Here is a 25545-nt window from a genome sequence, read left to right as displayed (position 1 = left end):
ACAGACACGCAGACAGATAGGTAAACCAATGAAAGACATATAGCTATAAATACAGCATTGTTTGCTATAATATATATATATATATATATGGGCTCCTTCAGTTACCCCCAAAGTATTCTTATTTACACTTCCATTCAGCAGTGTAACATAACAAAGCTTCAAAAAAAATTTTGTCCAGCTTGCATCCTCCATCTCATATGTATTACACCCCCCATCCGTGCTAGTTTGCTGGGGAAGGTAAAGAATACATGGTAAAAGGGGGGAACCAAACTACAGATACCTGGCACAATTTCAGGCTTATCATTAGCTCCTTATCTCTCTCCTTACCCTTTATGTGTCACATGGTGTGGTGGGACCATGGAGGGATAGATAGCCTCCCTTGGCTTGGCTGCCAAAGCTCATTGGCCCAGGTCTGTGGCTTATTCCACCCTACACAACTTATTCCTATCAATGTTATGGCAAGATTCCCACCCATAAAAGACTTTGTAAAATGGAAATGAAGACGTTTCCAAACTCCTGCTGCCACAGGTAATTTAATGAAAAGGAGACATTATAGGAGGGCCTTTTGAGGGCCATCTAAAAACTATAGGTGGCCCTCAATATAAACTATAGTGGATATAGATGGGGCTCAACTCAGAGTAGCAAACCCTATCTGGCCCTTTTCCCCCAATTTATATGCAACCATAAAAAAAAAGACCCCATAGTCTGGACCCCCCATGATCACAGGGTTTGCTTCCTCTACTGTTACCCCACTGCCCTTTCATGTAATTTATCAGCAAATTGGTGGCATATTGCATATGGGATTAATGGAAAACTATACCTCTGTACACTGTAGGTCTCTATAAAGATATATTGCATAAACAGCTCATATGTAAAACCCTGCTTCATCTAAATAAACCATTTTCATTATGGTATGTGCCATTGGGTAATCCTAAATAGAAAACTGCCATTTTAAGTACTAAGTGCCACCCCCTGGCATCATAGGATTCACAGTGCACACAAACACCGCGGTGCACATATACATACTAGCCGATATCAGCCAATAAATGTGCAAAGTCCTGACTTTTGCTCTTGCATTATTTCCTGTCAGCTGATCTCTGAGGGAGCACACAGCCCATCACTAAATGGCGGCTCAAGGGAAAGGATGTAAAAGGGCAATATTTACTGATATATATATTCCAGTTTGGTAAGACTCTTAATAGGCCACTTAATGTGATATAAACTATCTGTTGATTACGTATTCATTCTGGGGGTATAGATTTCCTTTAAACATCAAATCTCTGACAATTTTGTGTCTATTTTAGCACTTGCCACTTATGCTTGGAAATAACCCAATGAATTCAGTTTAAGAATAAAGCACATGCAAAGGTTTAGTTGTCCTTGAAAGGCAGTTATAATTCCTGGTGCAGAGCAGTCCTGTATTTAAGAAATCCTGCATTATACAACTCTCTCATTAGCCCATTTGTTCAGAATTGTTATTTGTGACTGCTGCCTCCTAAAGTGATTTCCGTTTGTATAATATTCGTATTTCCCCCGTGCTAATAATTTTATGAGAGATTTATGTTATCTATTATGAAGGTATTATGTGCCTATAAATATGGTTTTGTAATCAATATTGTAATCAGCAGAGTTTCATTAAGCGCTAGAGATGCTCCCAGCCCATAAAAACATCAGCAGGCAATTTATTTTTTAATTAGGTAAAAGCGGATCCAAGTGACATAATTAAATGTACTCAGAGTACATAAATATAAAGGAATAAAGCAGCTAAAACATAAACAAATAAACATTTCCTATTATTATTATATTCATGCTAGGAGCCAACTTTCTCTGCCAACTCTGTGGGGCCACAACTGGGGCTGCAACAGTTAATAAAGGTGCAGTAGGAGGAATGGCAACATACACTATTATTATCATTATTATTATTATTAACATTTATTTATAAAGCGCCAACATATCCCGCAGCGCTGTACAATAAGTGGTTTCATACATTGGACATACAGAGTAACATATAAAGCTATCAATAAACAATACAAAAGGTGAATACTTAACATGGCAATGCATAGCCGAAGATTTCTAGATGGACCCGACCCAGACCCACAGTCCCCAACCCATGACTCGGACCTGCAACCCCCATTTTTACCCACTTGGACCTAATACCCGACCCATCCCGCAACTGCCTTATCCGCAAACCGATTCACAACTCGCAAACCGATCCACAACCCACTATTACACAGGAAGTGCTGCAAACTGAAGTGACATCATCAGAAATGGGCGGGGGTAAAAATGTTTAAAAATTGTTCAAAGGAGTAAAATATAGATAATACAGACAATAAGAAATATAGATAAGACCCGCAACCCGACCTGTGACCCACAGACCCGCATCTATAACTGCATCCGCAAATCCTACCTGCAGCCCACAGGGGACCGCGGGAACCCAACTCGCTGCAGGAATCTACGTGGCAGTAAATAAATATAGCTCCAAGCTAGCTACCAAGGTCATCTATAGCAACCATCTTTCTTGCCACATCCTATAGTCCTCCTTTCGTGTTATAACGTGTTTAAAAAAATCCAGAAGGGATGTGGTCTAGCAGACCCTATAATATGGGCTCAAGTTGGTGGAGGCATGGCTGCCTAAACAGGGATGTAAATTGCAGCATCTATGCCTTGGTTTCTTTATAACCTGTAGCGATGGATACAGTAAACGATGGTGGCCCTTTAAGTTATTTTTCACAATGCAGTTCTCTAACCAAAAGCCATAACAATCAGTAGAGACCTACATAGAATACCCATACCCCCATATGTAATAAAAGGCACTATATTGCCCAGTAGCTTGGTTTGGGGCTTTTAAACAGGTGACCAGTAAATTCTGCCTGCTGATTGGTTGCTATGGCTTACTGCTCCTGGACAAATTTGAACTTTCTGTACTTAAATCTGTATCTCTATAGGTTAATTTTATTAACTTTTTGGCTAACTTCCCCACCAAGGGATATTTATGCCGCAATGATATGAGTGTTGTTTTTAATCATTTCCTTGGCTTCCTTTCTGTATTGGAAGCTGCTCTTACTAATTTATTCACTTCAGACAAAAATGGCTTGATGATATGCACTGCGACACAAGGTTGATTTGAAGCTGAATGATAATTTAGAGGGTTACAGTTTGGTCTGAATTCATTATTGATTTTTTTTTTAAAGCTGCCCCTTTGGTCTGTGCCATTTAGTTAGACGTTATCTGTCTCGCATTCCCCTTTCTCAGCATGTCTGTCAGTCTTGCTACAGACTCCTATTCTATCCTCAGTAAGTCAGTGCTTAGGCTTTACATTCAGAATGTATTGTGATAGGCACAACACAATGGCAATGGTTATTCTAGATCACACCTAACAGTATATAAATCTGGTGTGCATATTTAAAGAAGAAGTTAAAGATCCATTTAACATTTTCTTTTCCAAAGATACAATTTATATATTGCCCTATTTTATATATGATACTAGAAGTATTTATATAGTCACATACATAGTTAAGGTGGCCATACAGGGGCAGATTTAAGCTGCCAATTTGAGTCCTTTAGACTTCCCAGTGTTTGGGCACCCTCAATGAACCTACCTGACCAGTATCTGGCCTAAAATTAGCCAGATCCCAATCAGGCAGATTTGATTTTCCCATTGGATTGGGGAACACATCAGGTTGTTGATGCGATACTCGGCCTGATGGCCCCTATACCCACCATTTTAAATCGATAGTTTGGCAGGATATCACCCACCTTAAGTGGGCATATCAGAAGAAGATCCACTTGTTTGGTAGCCTTGCCAAACGAGCAGATCATAATGTGTATCGCTACCTTAAGACTTTGTGGTACAGGCATTGGACCTGTTATCCAGAATGTCGGGAACTGGGGTCTTCTAGATAATGAGCATTTCCGTAGTGTGAATCTCCATAAAAAATCATTTAGACATTAAATTTACCCAATAGTATTGTTTTGGCTCCAGTAAGAATTAAAAGAGAACTAAAGCCTAACTAAAGAAGTAGGGCAAAAATGTTGTTCTTTATGTTTTGTGCTTCTGTATCAGCCCAAGGCACCCACAGCCCTTTAGCAGGGAAGGTCTGTGCCCCCAAAGATGCCCCAGTAGCCCCCCATCTTCTTTTCTGCTGATTCCCTGCCCATACTCTGTGCTGCTGTCACTTACCTGAGCTTAGGGGGCCCACTCACTATATACTGTATATATAGAATATAAATGTCACACTATACTGTATATATAGAATATAAATGTCACACTATACTGTATATATAGAATATAAATGGCACACTATACTGTATATATAAAATATAAATGTCACACTATACTGTATATATAGAATATAAATGTCACTATATACTGTATATATAGAATATAAATGTCACACTATACTGTATATATAGAATATAAATGTCACACTATACTGTATATATAGAATATAAATGTCTCACTATACTGTATATAGAGAATATAAATGCCACACTATACTGTATATATAGAATATAAATGGCACACTATACTTTATATACAGAATATAAATGTCACACTATACTGTATATATAGAATATAAATGTCACACTATACTGTATATATAGAATATAAATGTCACACTATTCTGTATATATAGAATATAAATGTCACACTATACTGTATATATAGAATATAAATGGCACACTATACTGTATATATAGAATATAAATGGCACACTATACTGTATATATAGAATATAAATGGCACACTATACTGTATATATAGAATATAAATGTCACACTATACTGTATATATAGAATATAAATGGCACACTATACTGTATATATGTAGAATATAAATGGCACACTATACTGTATATATAGAATATAAATGTCACACTATACTGTATATATAGAATATAAATGTCACACTATACTGTATATATAGAATATAAATCTCACACTATACTGTATATATAGAATATAAATGTCACACTATACTGTATATATAGAATATAAATGTCACACTATACTGTATATATAGAATATAAATGGCACACTATACTGTATATATAGAACATAAATGGCACACTATACTGTATATATAGAATATAAATGGCACACTATACTGTATATATAGAATATAAACGGCACACTATACTGTATATATAGAATATAAATGGCACACTATACTGTATATATAGAATATAAATGGCACACTATACTGTATATATGTAGAATATAAATGGCACACTATACTGTATATATAGAATATAAATGGCACACTATACTGTATATATAGAATATAAATGTCACACTATACTGTATATATAGAATATAAATGGCACACTATACTGTATATATGTAGAATATAAATGGCACACTATACTGTATATATAGAATATAAATCTCACACTATACTGTATATATAAAATATAAATGTCACACTATACTGTATATATAGAATATAAATGTCACACTATACTGTATATATAGAATATAAATGTCACACTATACTGTATATATAGAATATAAATGTCACACTATACTGTATATATAGAATATAAATGTCACACTATACTGTATATATAGAATATAAATGGCACACTATACTGTATATATAGAACATAAATGTCACACTATACTGTATATATAGAATATAAACGGCACACTATACTGTATATATAGAATATAAATGGCACACTATACTGTATATATAGAATATAAACGGCACACTATACTGTATATATAGAATATAAATGGCACAATATACTGTATATATACCGTAGATCCAGATAATGGATCCCAGACCTATATTAGTTAGAGGTAGAATTAGCCAGGTAGAATGTGGCGTTTCAGTAATTATGGTATTTTCTGCATGAACTTTATTTGTAATATTTGTATATAATATGTATATTTGTAATAACAGAAAATATAATTCTAAGCAATTTTTCAATATATATTTGTTACAAATTTGTAAGTGTAAATGCTATAGACAGCCGCGTCTGTCCCTTCTCCCGGCAGGTTACCAGGGTGGCAAAAATCTGCTCCTGGTAATTAAAGAGCCAAAATTCTTGATTCCTTTTGTGATGTAGCACTAGCAATGTGGCCCCCCTCGACCCTCTTAAACGGGAAGAAATGAAGCTTGGGGGAAGCAGCATCATTTCGCCACTTCAGGGCAGCAAGAACCCCTGAGGCTGTGCTTTAACCCATCACTTAGGTTAGGCAGCCTTCCAAATGTACTAGTCTTAGGAAAACAAAATCATACCACATGGGAAGAGACTTAAAAAAAAAGATAAAGAATGTAATGCAGGTATGTTTCAACTGTTAATCAAACTCATATTGTAACACTTACCTGAACTAAGCAAAAGTGTCTGTCCCTTGGGCAGTTTAGGGGCTCCTGCTAATGCAGGGGTAGCACCTGAAGGGTCATTGAGAAAACAATAGAAATATATATTACTGTTCATTGATCCAGAGAGCAATAGAGATCAAATAGAGAAAATCAAGTTTTATTTTACATATTCACTTACACACAGATTATAAATCACTGTGTAAGGCACCAGGGATTATGTATGAAAGTAGCATAAACCTAAAAGCACTGCGCCACCATGTTGTTTACAGCAAGGTGCAGAAGCTTAGGGTACACAACCATGCAGGGGTATGGGCGGGAGTGAAGTCACACAAGGCTTTCCCTTGGACATTACTTTTCTCCAGGGATAACATTGTATTCATCAAGATCATGGCATTAACATTATCACAACTCGTTGTGCTCATAATGGTACCCCAATAAAACTGAATTCTGGAGTACGTCAAAAGAAATTAGGTTTGATGAGGGCTTCAGTAACCTTCATCAGCAGTGGTCAAAATGCCCCTAATAGCCTGTCACCACTGCCCAAAGCAAAGTATAGAAAACACTCTGCCTGTGTCAGACAATGGTGGTGATGGGCAGCCGTCATTCAGAAATATGTCCTTTAGGGTAAGACAGAAATTACATTTATTTTATAGTATTACATTACAGCAGGCTTGAAGCTAAAAATGTGACCCTCCAAAGGGTTTTTTTACGGCCTCCAGACTGATCAAGAGAATATTTGATATCTTTGGATGAGAATAGGGGTTATATGTGACATGCAAGTTGGGGTGTAATGGGCAAAAACTGGAGCAATTTGCCATATTTTGTATTCTGCTCTGCACGCCAAGTGAAGTGCTGTATTTGTGGGGGGCAGAAATGGGAGGTACATTGGCCCTACGGCAGGAGGTAAGGACAGGGCTGGCTTGCATCCAGATTTTTTATCCTACATGAGGTCCCCAGACCCCAGGCTGAAGTGCAATCTTAATGAGCAATAAGGGGGGTGTCTTTGTGCCCCTTGCGCCTCTGTCTTTGTAAATGATCCCTATTATCATTTTACTTCAATAATGATGTATGATGATATACCTACCGTGTGATGTGTTGGGTAACATCCCCATCTGCGAAGCTGCAGCTCCCTAAATCAAAACAAAATATTTATAAAATTATAATGATGACTAGAAGAGGCTCATAACTGGGCTGCTATACCCATAGGATACATACAGTGGGATCCCAACAATTCCCCACAAAATATGGCTATAAAATACTGTATATACAGGTATGGGACCAGTTATCCAGAATGCTCGGGACCTGGGGTTTCCTGGATAAGGGGTTTTTCTGTAATTTGGATCTCCATACCTTAAGTCTGCTAAAAAATAATTTAAATATTGAATAAAGCTAATAGGATTGTTTTCCCTCAAATAAGGGGTAATTATATCTTAGTTGGGATCAAGTACAGGTACTGTTTTATTATTACAGAGAAAAGGGAATCATTTAACCATTAAATAAACCCAATAGGGCTGTTCTGCCCCCAATAAGGGGTAAATATATCTTAGTTGGGATCAAGTACAGATACTGTTTTATTATTACAGAGAAAAGGGAATCATTTAACCATTAAATAAACCCAATAGGATTGTTCTGCCCCAATAAGGGGTAATTATATCTTAGTTGGGATCAAGTACAGGTACTGTTTTATTATTACAGAGAAAAGGGAATCATTTAACCATTAAATAAACCCAATAGGATTGTTCTGCCCCAATAAGGGGTAATTATATCTTAGTTGGGATCAAGTACAGGTACTGTTTTATTATTACAGAGAAAAGGGAATCATTTAACCATTAATTAAACCCAATAGGGCTGTTCTGCCCCAATAAGGGGTAATTATATTTTAGTTGGGATCAAGTACAAGGCACTGTTTTATTATTACAGAGAAAAAGGAAATGATTTTCAAAAATTAGAATAATTTGCTTATAATGAAGTCTAAGGGAGATAGGCTTTCCGTAATTCTGGATAACAGGTTTCCGGATAATGGATCCCATAACTGTATTAAAGGAAATGTAGAGGTACAGGTGAACAAAATACAGGTTTCAGTAACAATGGATTTGATGACATAAGGCGACTATACTAGTGTAGCCAATCCCTTGGCATGGATCATATATTTAATTGTGCTATCAGGGAAGTGCCAGCATGCCCATGGTGTAGAGTAATGGAAGAAAACATTGCTGGTCACAACCGACAACCATGGAACATTACTTTTAATTATTTGAATTTAACGAGTAAAAAACAAATCTCAACTTTGCTTAAGTGGCTAAAATAGTAATATGAAACATTCGGCCATATTCATTTCCATGAGAAAATGTGATTTTATGGTTTATCACATGAAAACTTGGGTGAGATGCAAAGATTAAAGAGAAGAAAAAACTTCTAATTCAGTTCCAGTTTTTCCCATAGACTTCAATAGAGTTTTCTTACGGAACAGCGAGATAAGTATATCCTCACTGACCGACATCTGGCGATATCGGGAAATCTCAAATTGAATTGGTCTTTCTGATCAAATTGAATGTGGCCTACTATCAGCTAAATAGGATTTTGTTAAACAGTCAAAACATATGAAATGGAAAAAAACAGGGGCTGTTTTATGAATTTTGTACGATAGTGTTTTGCCATGATCATAGTTTTTTCTCTCAATTGCCGTTTTTTGCCCATGGCTTTTATTGATCATGTTCAAAAGAAATCTTTAAAAATCTTGCCACCTAAAACTTGCCAAGATACAGATTTTGGAAACTGTGGGGAAAATATTGGGAGTGACCAAAAAAACCCCACAATTCTGAAAATTAATAAATCTGTTCCTAAAAGCAGTGGATCACCACAAGCTTCCAAAATATGATCAGCACATCTGGGAATTAGTTCTTCATGGACAACCATTTAGTCAATTAGTCAGTCCCAATTAAAAAAAGAAAGTGATATTTGTACGATATTTCAATTTTCTTGTTTTTATAGAAAACATTGCTTCAAGACTCCACATTTTTATTGCCAAAGTATGTGAACCTCATGGATTGTGAGGTATCGACCAGGTGTATGTTCGATGGTCACTTTCTTCCCTTGTTGTCACTATTAAAGTCTGCTCTTTTCCTTAATTCTCTTGGGAAAGCAAATCATACCCTTTTCAGAGAAACTTCTGAGAAATAGATGTGGAACCTACTGATAAAGACTTTGTCCATACTCTGACAATTTATAAATGGAGAAAATTCAGGCTGAGGCTACCCTAAGAGTGGTCTTCAAGCAAAAATCCCACTACAATGAAAAGGACAACACTAAGGGGCTGATTTACTAACCCACGAATCCGACCCGAATTGGAAAAGTTCCGACTTGAAAACGAACATTTTGCGACTTTTTCGTATGTTTTGCGATTTTTTCGGCGTCTTTACGAATTTTTCGTTACCAATACGATTTTTGCGTAAAAACGCAAGTTTTTCGTAGCCTTTACGAAAGTTGCGTAAAATCTTGTGATTTTTCCGTAGCGTTAAAACTTGCGCAAAAAGTTGCGCTTTTTTCGTAGCGTTAAAACTTACGCGAAACTTCGCACCTTTTAAGTTTTAACGCTACGAAAAAGGCGCAACTTTTCGCGTAACTTTTAACGCTACGAAAAATAGCAAGATTTTACGCAACTTTCGTAAAGGCTACGAAAAACTTGCGTTTTTACGCAAAAATCGTATTGGTAACGAAAAATTCGTAAAGACGCCGAAAAAATCGAAAAAAATACGAAAAAATCGCAAAATACCGATCTTTACGAAAAAAACGCAATCGGACTCATTTCGACCCGTTCGTGGGTTAGTAAATGTGCCCCTAAATGATGAAGAACTTGAAAATAATAGCCGAAAAATCAGAATAAATTAGAAATGTTGCTTGGAGACCGCATTTAAACAGAAGAACGGGGGCATTGCAGAAGAGAACATGCATGGCCAGAGAAAGCGGCCTATACAAGAAATAATTTCTGCAGTACGAGATTAGATCATGCCAATGCAGGAATACAGATATTTTAAAGGACATGTAAAGCCTATGTTTCCCTACAGTGTATATCAGTTGGGCACGTCTCCCCCACCCAAATGGGATCATTTGTACTACTTAGTCTGTAAGCTCTACGGGGCAGGGACCTCCTTCCAACTGTGTCTCATACCACATGGCACTTACTCCCTGTGTATTTATACTTATTTATTGTATTTATTATAACATTTGTCCTCCCTGTGTGTAATTGTGTATATTGTAAGATTGTACAGCGCTGCGTACCCTTGTGGCGCTTTATAAATAAACTTCTGCTTCTTTTTCCAAAGTTGTGCAAAGTTGCCTGCAGGAGGAAACTTCACGCAACTTTGGTTTGCCAAAGCGATGTGAAGGGCTTTCCACCAGTGACTCCTATTGTTGCCAGTGAAAAGCCTTTTAGGGCAGTTTGCTGCCTGCGATAGCAGAGATCTATTGCGGGCAACTCAACCGCTCTGTGGGTTCTTACCTTTTTCAGCATAAATTTCATCAAGGATGCTGGCTCACACAGGCAGAGCTGTCTTTGATAGAAAGTTCTGCTTTGATTTAGTGCTGTAATGATTAAGCTGAGCTCAGGAGAGGCGTTAGGAGAACAAAATAGGAGCAGACAGCTAGAGCTGAGTGTCCGTGGGAACCAGCAATGCCATCTCTTCACTGGCTGCTAGACTGGAGGCGTGTTTAGTAATCTGAGCTGAGAAGAACTGAGCATGCCCAGGAGCCAATAGCCAAAGTAAATTCCAGAGGGAGGGGGCTGAGTGGGTTACAGGAGGAGAAGGAATGTTGCAGCCTTACTATTAACCTCTGGACAGCCAGTGGGCAGGTATTAAAAATTTCAAAGAGGCCGTTCGCTGATTACATTTTTGTGTGTGGGGTTTGCATGTCCTTTAAAGAGCTTCAAAATGCATGAATACTACTCCTAACAGGTTTTATTAAACACATAATTGAAATAACACCCATTGCTTCCCACAAGCCATTATTGGATTATTATTGGAAAGTATTGTTACAATTTTAGTGAGAAAAAATGGTCCATGTGTCATTGTCCTGTGTCATTGTCACCTTTTTCCGTTGTGAAGTGATGACTTGTTCCACCATCACCAATATTTATCACTTCACAATGGAAGAGGGTGAGGGTGGAGTTTCATGTGAGCCTAGGGTGGCATAATGGTTTCCTCTCAATCTGTTCAATAATGTATGTTTTCTTTGGGAGTTCAGTGTTTATGGTCCTTTTCTAAATAACCCCAACTGAATGAGCTCATGTAAAAAAGGGAGGGTTATATTTTATATTTAAATTACAAAGTGGAGATAAAAAATGAATAATAAATGCTTTCTGGAAATGTTTCTCTCAATATTAAATGTCTCCATCATATAAAATGTTAATTTCAAATCCATTGGGCACTTTAATTCTATTCCCCCATGCACGTGTTTAATAAGCTGTGCAGTTTTTCATCTTCTCTAGTGGAATATGTCCTATGTCCCTGATGCAGTGCAAACCCATTGTAGTTATACCCTTGTAACAAATTCAATTTGGGGATCTGTTTAAAAGAAATATTTATGTTAACTCCCGCCATTAGAGAGTGGTAGAATGGCCAAGAAAAAAGTTCATGACAGTGATTCTGTTCCTCTGTGGTAATAAACTGTCTTTTTGCCCTTCGCTTGTGAAGGTTCTGTACATTACTGTGTAAATTAGGTTTGTAATTCATGCCCAGAGGGAGCATTCGGCAGACTGATGTTCCATTTGATTGCCATAGTACTAAGACAATTTTGTTTCCCACGAGTCAGATATAAAGAAGATATTTAATTTCCAATGCAAACTTTTCGAATTCAGATATATTATCAAGAAGATTTCAGACAGATGGTGAAACATGAACAGTTTGCCCCAACCCCATGGCCCCATGCAACCAATCAGATCTTTAATTTGAATATTGTAACTATATCAGACCACTGAAAGCTAACTGAAGATTGGTCACAATTGAGTTGATGTATATTCCCAAAAGACAGGCCATTACTATAACTGCTAATTACCTTTAGCCCTCCACAGACTGGGCATGATGCAAAAAGAGCTCTTGTAATCCCAGGCTGGGGGCTACATATTTCACAAGTGTCGGATGGGGTTATTGCAGATGGTGCTGCCAAATCAGTGCTCTTTGGCTCAGCCATCTGCGATTGTGGTTTTGTAGTTGTCCACTTTGGAACAAAATCCACATAGGTTTCATCAGCCGAGTCCTTGCTCTCTTGATGCAAAGAGAGGTGTCTACTCCGGTCGTGGCCTTGTTCACTGGTTGTCTTTGTCTCCATCTGTGCTAGCAATTGCTTAGCATCAGTAATGCCATGAGTTGCTTGTGAATGGTCCTGGGGTATCGTGAAATCTGAACTCTTGGGCAGAGTATCTCTAGCAGCTGCTTGTAATACACTTCGGGGTGTGTCATATAGATGTCTGACAGAACCAGGAATCTGATACTCGGAGCCTCTATGTGACTCAACGGGCTGGCAAGTACATACGTTCTGATCTGCAGTTAAGTTCAATGGCAAGCTAAGCACTGAACCAAACTCTTCACCATGGCAAATGTCCAAGCTCTCAGCATAAGATGAAAAGCTCCCAGAGTAGGAAGAGTGGCTGCCCGTCGCTATGCCACTGTCGGAGGAGCTTTGACGACCTATTTCCTGCAGCTGCCTAGACTGTACGGGTTTAGGAGGAGGTTTGGAAGTACGGTGAGCCTCAGCATAAGCTCTTTCTTCCCGGAGGTGAATGCCCTTTGCTGCTGCCATTCCATGACTTTCTGCTGAAGTACTGGCCGACGAAGCTGAAGAAGCCTCCGGCCAAATCGTAAGCCTGCTCCCAGCACTAGCATCTGAATGGCTGGTGTCTGAAGAAGAGCTGGACAAACTTCTGTCATCACCTGAGATAAAATATGTAAAAATCATTGCTGTGGACTGATCTGCAGACAGATAGAGAATTAAACAGGACTAAAAGTAAGAAACTTGGGCACGTAAAAATTCAGTTTAAAAACATTTATTCACTAACGGTGGTGTCTGGGGGCTAGCAGTGCTCTATAAATTGGACTAAAATGAATAAACCCCTATGTTGTTATCACATGACTTATTTTTTACACAAATTAGTCAATAAACGTCAATACACCAGATGCCCTTCACAATCAACACAATGATGGCCAACCCACATTGTAGTTCTCAAATTAAAATACAGGCCCATCATGAAGATGATGTTGTGGGTTAAAACTCATTGGGCTGTGCAGGGCCTTCTTTATTGGTGGTGGAGTCAGGACAAAACAGTCCTGCTACTGACTTGCACCAAGTGCACAAGGGTGGAAGGGCTGAGACCATGGACTTTAAGAATGGAGTGAGTATATTTATTTATATAGATGATAAGAGGCTGCTGTATCACTTGCCTCAGCAGAAGCTTTCTTTGTAGACTTCAATTCAACAACATTATCAAGTGTCTAAAGTAGAAAGTTCTGTTGGAGTCTATGTAGCATGCCTCAACAAAGCAAGCAAAATGGCGGCTTTCGGTCGAATGCACAGATCCAAGTCTACAGAGAAGGAATGTTTTGTGCAGCCAATAAAGTAGCCCACCAAATAAATAGTGGGTCAACTCAACATACAAAGAAAATGCATTTTTCTTTTAACCTTTCCAGTGGCAGCAATGAATAATAGATGTGGCAACTGAGCAAACTGGTACTGTTCTGGATTACGGGAATTTCCATTACTCGTTCATGAGGATCCATAAGATTTGAAGGGAGTTCTGATATGCATGCATGATCAAGTTCCATACATTCCCCCGGGGAGAGCTTATGCTAAATATCAAATTTATCTGCCAGAATTATGCAGTGCTAAAAGGGCAGAGCAGGACAGGGCAGCACATAAGCAACTGGGGAAGGAATTAATAATAATCTTGCTATGCCGTAATGGGCTTTAAATGGACATCGCACTATATTACTAGAAGAGTTAAATGGACAACAAGTCCATTTGTGGAGTCTCAATGCAATAGAAGCTGGGTAATATTATGCCATTCTCATGATTCTAATAAATAAAAAGCTTAATAAATAAAAACATTTTTACATTTTTGATAAAAATGTATTCACTACTTGGTAGTGTCAAAGGATAAATCTGTGGAAGATATTCTGTCCCACTATAGCAAGCAATTTTGCAGCCACCCTGAAATGATGTTTTAGGGGCAGGTGCATTTAGGAAATTTTCCGATAAATGCATGACTACTGTTTCCCATTAAAAACCTATTTTAAAAGTAGAAACATTGTTTAGAATACCTTGTGTCTGTTCAGGACACACTATACCAATAGTCTGTACTGTAGCACTATGCAAACTACCCAGTGCTTTATAAATAAACAATGATAACTGGGGAGCCAAGGTACCATTTTACCTCCCAGACTGTGATGAGACAGCAAACTGAGCCGCTTCTCCAATTGCAGAGTTTCATGGGCCACTCGCTCCTCCATATAGGCCGGATTGAAGTTAGGATCTGGGGAACAGAACCAAAAAAAGCATTCAATCTATAAAAGGGGTCCCCAACTTTTCTTACTTATGAGCAACAGTCAAATGGAAAAATACTTGGGGAGCAACACAAGCACCATAAAAGTTCATGGAGGAGCCAAATAAGGGCTATGATTGGCTATTAGGGGCCTCTATGCCCACTTTCAGCTTACAGGGGGCTTTATTTGGTAGGAAATCTTTTTTTATTCAACCAAAACTTGCCCCCAAGTCAGGAATTCAAAAATAACTCCCTGGTTTGGGGGCACTGAGAGCAACATCCAAGGGGTTGGGAAGCAACATGTTGCCCCTGAGCCACTGGTTGGGGATCCCTGGTGTATAACATACATAAAAATGCAGGGATGTTCCCCTGCATTTTTCCTTGCAAAGTCTGTAATATATACAGGAATTTCTTATAATGTGCATAGAACTTCTACCTCTATGCACACTATAATAACCTCTATGTATTTATAGTTATACCTTAGAGTAAAAACTGCCCAGTGGCTGTAATTGGCTGTAATTAATGTAAATAGGCAAATGGCAGAGATGCAGAGGTTCCATATTGCTTGTCAGACATGGTAGGGTTTGTATGCAAACTATTCTCTTTTTGAATGGAAACTATATAAAACCAACTATAAACCAATAGCCGATTATTTGCCTTTCTCACCAAGGCTTCACATGCATATTATCCATCTGAAACTTTACTAGCAAACTGGCATTTAGAGAGCTGTCAACCAACCCCATGTCATGAGGGAGATAATGATCCAGTCCTTGTTTTTTCAGGCCTGAATTCCTCTTCACACTAAATGATAACATGAAATAAGCTCTCAAAAAGGCCTGGAGTGGATAATAATCTCCCTCATTACATGGGTTTGGCTGACAGCTCTGCATTTAGGGTTACAGGCACCTGCAGTTATAATTGTGATATTACTTTGCCTGCACAGAAAATCTAACCATGAAAACTGGAATTAAATTGCTATGTCTCAGCCTCTTCATAAGGCATTGAATCCATATTATTATCCCTTTAGTGGAGCCTCCCACCTCAAGCTTTTTGGTAGAGAACATCCTCCTTCCTAAGTGAGTAATGTGCCTGACTGTGTGTTCCTCCAGTCTTTAAGTAGGATATGAAGGGGTTAACCTTCTCTACTGTTAACAAGTGTAACCAATGCCATGGGGGAGATGCGTTCCAATAGGTCCAGGTGTAGAGTGAGTAGTTCCTGCCCCTATATAAGGGGATAGAGCATATAATTCTATCTCTTTGGACTCCACTGGGCATGTGAAATCTCAGAAAGAAGACTGACTGCTACCAAGACCCTAGTGATATCAGGGATAATAGAACCCATAATTGAGGTAAATATAGTGGCACATAGCTCCTGTTATCTTCCTGACACTCTCTAGGAATGGTCCACCAAGGAGATTTAGACTCTGGTGTACCCAGATGACACTCTCCAGGGTGTAGTGGTTCAAGTGGTTAAGGCTAAGGGAAATCTTAGTGGCATCCCTTTGAGCAAAATGTGAGATCCTGGTACACTGGAAGCAGACACCTGTAGGGTGAGTATAACTTGGTGATGTAATATTATGTCTTCACCCTTTTGTGTACAAAGGAAATACCTTATCTTATCTTATTTCATCTATAAAACTACATTTCCTGGTTAAGAAGCAATGACTTCCAAGCTTCTATGTGAAAGTGAATGTATTGAGAGTTATTGTTCAGCCTAGGGAGAGGCACTTGTAGCAGCAGTGTACCCTAGAAAGTTCCTGGTTAAAGGTACCCTAAGGGGAATAATAATGTGTAAGCTAACATCAGCAGTGATGTTGCCCATGGCAATCAATCAGCAGTTGGATTTGAATGGTCGCCCACAAGTTAGAAAACAAAAGCAAAAATTGCTATGGGTAACATCACTGGTGATGTTGGCTTACACACTATAATAGTGTTCATAGGACTTCACCTATATTTACCATAGAAGTCACATGACTTGAGTGTTGGAACATGGTAGTCCCCTATGTCACCCCCTAACTTGCACCTTTTTCAGACATTAGAGAGCAGTGCAGGGCCCAAACTAGGGGTAAGCAGAAAAGGCACATACACAGTTGGGGATGAGGCACAGTTGGAGGGGCATAATCGAATTTGAAGAGAGAGTCTGGAAAGCTGCAGGGGTATCATGCATGCCGGGGTGAGGGTGGGATTATAGAGTTTGAACCAAGAAGGAAGGTAGCTGTAAAGTCTTGACTCACACGCACAGAAGGCTTTGGTTTTTAACAGGCTGTAAAGCCGCTAGCTCTGCTCCACAGGGCTGCTGTTAAACACTACAGTAGTGTATGAGTGATCTAACGGGCAGGGGTGAGGGAGCGGAAAGGGGTGTGAATGAGGGGGTTGCACTTCTGTCCAGGCTGTAGTAAATAAGCCCTAACAAGTGCTAAACAAGAGAGGATTTTTACCACTGTTTAGTAGATTTATGGAGTAATGTATTGTATTAAAAGTTGTTAATGGAAAAAAATATTTACAGTGTGAATATTTGCCTTTGTACAAAGAAAGATTGCAAATTTTATAGGTTGCACCAGTGCTCAGTGTATGGAATTAAACAACTTACTAGAAAAGTTATTTTGGCTCCAAAATTGTAGCAGTACAATAACTGTCTAAGAATCTTACATCAGGAAATGTTTTTTTTTCTTACTTGTGCAATTTTTTTTTCCGTTTACTTTTATTGCATTTCTCCTTTAGACCTTAATCTACAAAACAGATCAAATTTATACTATAAGCCATTACTTTTAGTGAAAAATTGAAAACGAATATGAGTGGTAAGTGCCGCCTACTGGTGCTTAAAGATGGAACGTTTAAAAATCACGCTGATAATTAAAACTCACGTTATGACTTGGGAACAGGCTGTGACAACCGCAAATAAAATGTTTTTTTTTAATGGCGCATCCCTAGGAATGCCTGAATCAGGCGGCAAATGAAATTAAACTCTCCAAGTTTCTCTTTTACCAGGCACTATTTTGGTACGTGGTAATTCTCGCGGAATGTTCAGTTGTTCATCGATTTGGGTAACACGTTGCTTGCCTATTTCTGGTACAGCCGTACACATACCGTGACATGTAGGGCATATAATGTATACACTCTGCTTAGTGGCATGTATTTATAAAGGTGTTTGAAGTATTAAATGCAAAGTTATATCAATGAATGTACATACGCAAATCCTTCCCTCTCACACTGCCTATTAGTTAGAGCTGCATTATTTCCTGTCAGGTGATCAGTGAGTGAAACACAGAGCACCACAAAATGGTGCCTTAAGGGAAAAGTTTTAAAAGGGCAATATTTACTGATATGTATTTGTCAATTTATCTGTTAGTTAAGCTTTGTTCAGATTTATCTACACATAAAATCATTTCAGAGCTTTAAAAATACATGTGTTGTGCCATTAAACTCTCAGATCAGGGATTCTCAAACTACGGCCCACAGGCTGGATCCGGCCCCCCCAAGGTAATTTACCCGGCCCCCACTGCATCCTCACCCCTGGCTACTACCTGTCTGCTGAAGCAGCGGGGGAGCAGGGAGCCGGTGCACGCATGCAGAGCATTAATGGCTTGCAAATCCCTATGTTCTTTTACCCACAATGCAGCATTTTCCCCAGAATTTCCCCTATCATGTCTGTCACCCCTTTACATGTCAGTAATACTGTTAGTGTCTGATTCTATGTATACAACTGGCTAAGCATATTCAGGGCCAGAACTAGGGGTAGGCAGAAGAGGCACCTGCCTAGGGTGCAACAGTGAAGGGATGCTAGGCAGGTACCTCTGTTGCCACCCCTAGTCCGGGATCTCTTACCCCGACTCTTCATTTCCCAGCGATCCCTCCCTACACAGTATCTGCGCGCATTGCACGCAGCACTCCCTCCACTACCGGCGTCCCTGCATGTGCGCACTTGAGTGCATGGGGGGGGCAGCGGTTGGGGAGAGGTGGCCGGCCGGGTCACCTAGGGCGCCCGGCCGACTTGGCCTGCCTCTGGGTATATTATTAAATAACCAGCAGGTTGGGGGTAATTCCAGGGTTCCCAAGCATACATTTTTGCGCAATTCATCAGAGCATATTGATTAGGCGGATTGGCATTTGCCAGTGCATGTAGCCAGGGTTGGAAATAGGGGTAAGGAATATAGGCAGCTGCCTAGAGTGCAGAGGAGCCTTTTAATTAATGCCTATTTAGGGCAAGAGTTAAGTACAAGTCCCTTTTTTACCTGTCAGTGCTGCCTTATGTCGCAGTGCCCAATAGTACCAATAATTCCTCACTTCAGCTGAGCCCACCACAACCCAATAGCACAGGTGCCCTTTGGGCTCAAACACTTGCCCCTCTGCCAAAAGATGAGCTTTGTGATGTACTGGGCAATCAAATCTTGTCTGTTTCCCATTCCATATAGCTCATTGTGATGATTTAACATATTGTATTAACTATTCAAACAGGGATTCCAAAACTGAGGAGCTGCTCCCATAGGGTGCCCAAATCAGCCAATAGGGAGGAAGCCTCAAGGTTTGTTAGGGTGAACATTTTGAGTGAACACTTATGCTGTCCTATATATTCCTAGAAATATGATTACACTGTTGGCATTATTTTATGCATATATTTTATTTGATTCAGGATGTTGTAACGCTACCATTCAGTTACCAGTAGACTATTAGGCCGATGTTTCTACCCCCCAGTGGATGAAACTTTATAAGCGATAGAGTGAATTGCTGAGACACAAAGCCAAGTCATTGGAGGAAGAATGCTGATGGGAAAGCCACCCAGAGAGTCATTGCTTGGTTACAAAACATGCAAACATATGAGTTGTTAGAAGGTAGCATACTATTCCTCATTATAGGACTTACAATGTCTCCACGTCCAGCCCTGGGAATCCATCACCAGAGTACAGTTGCTAGTTTGTAATTATCTAGAGAAATGCTCTTTAGATCTTGGCTGGCAATTTAAGCCATCATTCTTTCTCCGTCTCATTTTGCCCCATGATTCCACGAAGGACAAATGAGAGGAAGAATATTAGAGAGGTCAGGTTGACTTGACACGATTATCCCCAATCAAAGATGCCTCGGTTCCCTAAGCTGTACATTATCTTGTTGGCATAAATATGTGCTATTATAAATATGCCTATAATGAAGTTTGGAAAAAATTCTCAGTTTGTGATGTCAATTTTTTTTTTTAACAGTTTGAAAGATTTCCTGGAAGTCTGAGTGATAAGCTGCAGTTGAATATGGATTTGTAAAAGAAATTGCAATAGAAATCTGTTTATGTCTATCCTTTGCCAGACTACAATAACAGTAGCGGTCATGAGTGGCACTTCTTCTTTGCTTCCACCTGAGGAACAGGGAGGATGTGTCTGTGAGACTGGGCACAGGGCCAGTTAAAGTTAGGGAACAGGGCCCCGTGAACAAAGCATTATATGGTGGCAGGTGTGGCTCCCATACCAGTACCACTTTAGGAGTGTAAGGCAGTTAAGGTTGAGCTAGAAAGAGCAGTTCTGAGCTCCTACATAGGGCTGGTAGTTTTGGAGATATCTCTCCCAGGCCATATATTGCCTGTAGTGTAGGGATCCCAGTGGATAGGGAATATGGATAGAGAATTCCCTGAGGTGATCCAAGCAACTACGGGGTGTTGCCGGTTCAAAATATGCAGAGACCTGTGATGATTCATCTAGGATAAAAAAGCAGTGTGCCAAGTGCAAAAACATGGTGACTTTTACCCATTTTTGTACTTTGTACTGTGTTTTCCACTTGGTAAGTGACCCCTAATGTTTTATAAATCAGCTCTGCTCTAGCCAAGATTCCACTCCCCACAATCCCTTGAACACTTTCGGTATTTTTCTTCTAATAATGTCTCCTTATCACAGAACGTGCAAGGCATTGTGGAATTAAACTGGGAATGCACCAAACCCATCATTTTTGGATTCAGCTGAATAAAAAAGATTTGGTCAAATACTGAATCAAATCCAAACTCTAATTTGCCAATTCACATTAAAAAAATTGCATTAGTTGTGAGCCACATGACAATGGTAATAATCACATTTTCACAGAGAATTTAATGACATTTTTCACAGGTGAGAGTCAGTGGTGGGCCGAGCCAGCCGGGCGGCTTAACGAGGGGTGAAGGAAGAGACAATGGAGGGACAGATGGATTCTGCGCAAGACTAGTGCCCTGACTAGGGGTAGAAAGAAAGAAGAGATACATGCATAGGACCTCTCCCCATTGTTGTGCCCTAGGCACGTGCCTCTTCTGCTTGCCCCTACTTCTGGCCCTGGTAAGAGTAGTCGGCAAAAGCTGAGGATAGAACTACTTGTAGAAATAACATTAAAGGAAAATATAATGTATAATCACTGGGTGGTGCCATAGTGTTAGGTTATGTTAGGTTGGGTTATAATACCATACCTGTTACCCCTATGTCCTAACATTTTAGCAATCCCCAAGTCCCTTAAGATAAGTTTTAATTAATATGTGATTACCGGTAATATGATTAGCTGTATATAAGATAGATATAAACTCAAACTATTGGAAGGATATATAACTCAGAAGATCAGAAAGAGTGTTTTCTATCCTTTCCCTACTGACCTGGGAGGACGGGTCGCAGCCCAAACGGCCCTTTGGTTGGAGAAATGCCACGAACTATGCAGTCAAATAGAAAACTGATCTGATCACCGTCTGCGCAAGAAAGAAAAAAGACACCGGCCCCTGCAAGGAAAAAAAAGTAAAACGTCAAAATGTGTCCTAATTCAGACTTCTGCTAACATGTATAGAACTATACTAGATGTATAAACATAAACATTAAATTGTCCCCATCTGTCAATCCACAAAATCCACATCTAAGATAGTAGACTAGTAACCATTGGCAACTAATCAGCAAATATAATATACTGGTCACTCTGTGAAAACAAATATCTGATTGGTTGCTATAGGTTACTATGGGGCTTTTCAGAGATGGCGTGCGAAGATAATACTAGGATTCTACTCAGTTTATCTTCAGAGCGAGTGCATATTATAAATTCCCCCTCTATTTTGCTATACAGACTATCCACGTTGCTGTCCTTACAGAAAGTAACGTACCATTCCAGCTTCATACCAGTAGGATATAATTAGCAATGTTGTTACTGTGTTGTACATAGATTTGATGAACCTTGCACATAGTTCTCTTGTTCTATTTGTGATTCCTGTAGGCTAAAAGAGTGGTTATGTTGTTTCAGCCTAAGGACAATGTCACATGGGGCGATTTTAACTGCTTTAACACCTGCAATTTTTAGTAAGCCGTCAGCCCCTTCCATAGCCCCCTTGGGCAATCTCCTGAAAGTGTTCAGGGAGGTGCCACCAAATTGCCTCGAGCTGCCTTCCAAGTTATTAACAATCAAAGGTGCCAATGCACACAAAACTGCCTAGGGTGCCATTGCCCTAAACCAGGAATAGCAGACTCTATTTAACCATTTCATATTGGCTTATTTAGGTTCAGTGATGTCAGTCATATGACCTTCTGTGCCCACTAACTGAGAGTATATAGGGTATCATTAGAATACTTGATAAATATATTTAAATATTTATATAAAATTGACTTATTCCAAAATCAGTTTTGTTTTTTGCTCAGGTTGATTCTGACTTTAGAACACTACATATTCCAGAAAAATCCATGATAAAGTTAAATATAGAGGAGAAAAGTGCAGATAGAGAATTCAAGTTGGCTAGGGGAGACAGGGTAGGGCAATTTGATAGGTAAAAAAAGGGGAGGAAAAGCAGATATCCTCGGTTTTATGGAGGTGTAGGAACTTCCTTTATGGAACTAATTATGTTTATGACAGGCTCCTCAGTCAAGTTAAGGCTCTTCTTTGACAAAAGAGACCTTTTTTAAATATAATATCTGTGGCTTTATATACACCATGTGCCATAAGGCTTGTTTTTCTGTTGCTCCTCCAGTGTGTCCAAATAGAAACTCCATATACCTGTATCTTAGTAACCTGGTCCTGTTTTCCTTCCTTTTGTAAAGAACCATTGAAGCAGAATAGTTTGCAGTATTTTGTATTCCCATATCTGTTTTGGTGAGGGTTAAATCTTATAGGGTTTTGTCAGCCATCAACACCAAGAATTCTGCCGGTTTGGAATTCATTATAGTAGCTGTGTCAGTGTTTTTATGATGTAATCAAGATATAGGCAATGTTAGAACCTTGGCACTTTATCCAAGGTAATTTTAAGAGCCAAATTTCCAGTTTAAAAAATGAGTTTTAGTCTTTTTTAATGCAAGGCGTGCAATTCTTCCTTCATTACTATTGATGTGACCCCACTCTCTGTTCTATGAGCAAGAGAGCTAAGGGGTGAGGATCAGCATTGGATCTACTGCCTCTGGCTACAGCAGCCCTGCAATTGGAAATCTCTCCAAATTATTAAAGTGGTGGCTTATGGAAAAAGCTTTACTCAAAGTTATTGCAGGTAGAAGCTACTGAAAAATAGACTGGGTCACAGTAATAGATCATGTAATAGAAAAGAAGACTGGTTTGTGTAGGAGAGCAATGTTCACATTTTTATTTAAAAGGTTATTCATGACCTTCAAACTGAGTGGTTATCAGCCACATAACACATCCAATTGACAGCGTTTCTATTTTTAAATGCATAATGGGTTTGTTTGGTATTTCTGGAAGTCCAATTTGAAGGATGAAATTCAGGGTGCTAAGTATTTTGAAAACTGTATTGGCATGGATGACCTTATGATTAGTGGAGAATCCCAGAAATGGGAGCCAGGTTGAGGTCCTGTTTGTCAGAAGAAGCAGTAGAAACCCAGAAAAGGAATAAAAAACAGACTGGAAAGGACAACAGGGGGGGCATCTGGGCAGGAGTTGGTGATGTACAGGGGAGTAATAAGTAGGACGCATAAGGCAAAGTGGTTTAAATATAGGCTTGAGCCAAGAAAACCAGAGCATTGGGCAAGTGACAAAAAGTGCTCAGGGAAAAGCTCAAGCAAAGATGTGAGGAAAGGGAAGATTTTATATAGCTGGCAAACGAGGATACTGGCATTCATCACACTACATGGCAAAGATAGACAGGAAGCCTATATTTACCAGCAACATCTTTACTGTCCTCCTAGCCAAGGAAGCCCAGCCTGAAACTGAAAAGTCCCTGGTTTGAACCCCTGCTGGCTGTATTTTACATACAGGAGAAGATTGACACTCTTATACATGAGTAACTTCAAAATGACATATGAAGGGTCCTCACCAAACACTGCACCACAAAATAAGGATTGAAGTTGTTAACAAACCCTTCCTTAAGGGGCCTCTCCGGCAGCTGAGCGTTTAAATGCCACAGTCAGAGGATAACGTAAGATGGGTATTTCAGCCGACTGATTCAAAAGCTGAGAGATCCAGTACTGGTGCCCTGCACTGTGGGCAAGACCTAAGCTTGAACTCTGGATTGGCGCCCAGAACAGCTCTGGCACAGCAATCTCTGTGACAAACTGCATCATATTATTTCACGTCAAGAATAAAAAATCCGTGAATCGCATTTTAGCCTTTTTTTTTCAACAGATCAGATCTTAGCTACCTGATAGACTTTCTTTAATTAAAACAATTTGTCAATCTCAAATAGAAGCCCGGCCATTCTTTATCCACCTCAACAGTTTCTTAATTGAAATTTTTAACGCAGCAAAACTCCTGCCTGGGCAGCTTGCACATTAGATTGAATTCCCTAAATAAGTGGAAATGTAGCATCTATTAAAGGAGTAGACTGCCATAACATTCATTTCAAGTACAGGTATCGGATCTGTTATCCAGAAACCCATTAAATAGAAAGCTCCAACCAACTACCAACTCCCATAGGCATCTCCCATAGCCAGACAATTCCTTTCATGAAATGAATAGTTTCTTGGTTGCTACATTTAGACCAATATCTGACAGATCATGGGAAGCCTCTGATCCCTTTGCTTATCCCATAGTGATGCCGATGTGCCATTAACCCAACACTAGGGGGCACATTTACTAACCCACGAACGGGCCGAATGCGTCCGATTGCGTTTTTTTCGTAATGATCGGTAATTTTGCGGTTTTTTTCGGCGTCTTTACGATTTTTGCGTAAAAACGCGAGTTTTTCGGCGTCTTTGCGGTTTTTTCCGTAAAAACGCGAGTTTTTCGTAGCCATTTTTCCGTAGCGTTAAAACTTGCGTGAAACGTCGCACCTTTTAAGTTTTAACGCTACGAAAAAGGCGCGACTTTGCGCGCAAGTGTTAACGCTACGAAAAATTCGCGACTTTGCGCAATTTTCGTAATGGCTACGAAAAACTCGCGTTTTTACGCAAAATCGTAAAGACGCCGAAAAACTCACGTTTTTACGCAAAAATCGTAAAGACGCCGAAAAAATCGCAAAAAATACAAAAAAGTCGGAAAATGTTCGTTTCCAATCGGAATTTTTCCAATTCGGATTCGAAATCGTGTCTTAGTAAATCAGCCCCTAGTAGTACTTAGATGTAATCAGTACCGAGCACATTCAAGTTCTGTATAACTCCGTACATAAGGCCTGCTTATGTCATTTCCTATTGCTATTCATTTAAGGAGTCCAAAATAAATCATTTTGGATTTCATCTTGGAGAGGTGGGCAGACACCATATGCCTAAAGATGAATAGAAGCAAACATATTCCCTCCTCAGCTGAGAAGCCAAATGATGTGAAGTTTATAAGTGAT

The 25545-nt window shown here is 39.3% G+C and overlaps 1 protein-coding gene across 2 annotated transcripts in view; it reads right to left on the bottom strand.

Moving 5' to 3' along the window:
- dok7 (docking protein 7) overlaps window positions 1–25545 on the bottom strand; it is a 72675-nt gene that overhangs the window by 18161 nt on the left and 28969 nt on the right. For both annotated transcript variants that reach the window (XM_002939224.5, XM_004911257.4), the window contains exons 5-9: window positions 21451–21570; window positions 14754–14852; window positions 12383–13257; window positions 7416–7461; window positions 6335–6400 (exon numbers count right to left, since the gene is read on the bottom strand). In XM_002939224.5, coding sequence (XP_002939270.2) covers window positions 6335–6400; window positions 7416–7461; window positions 12383–13257; window positions 14754–14852; window positions 21451–21570 — 1206 coding nt within the window. The remainder of the gene's footprint in view (window positions 1–6334; window positions 6401–7415; window positions 7462–12382; window positions 13258–14753; window positions 14853–21450; window positions 21571–25545) is intronic.

Source organism: Xenopus tropicalis, chromosome 1 (genome assembly GCF_000004195.4).
Source record: "Xenopus tropicalis strain Nigerian chromosome 1, UCB_Xtro_10.0, whole genome shotgun sequence".
Lineage (NCBI taxonomy): Eukaryota > Metazoa > Chordata > Amphibia > Anura > Pipidae > Xenopus > Xenopus tropicalis.
Note: the sequence above shows the minus strand (reverse complement) of the source record. Positions and strands in the feature narration are given on the sequence as shown.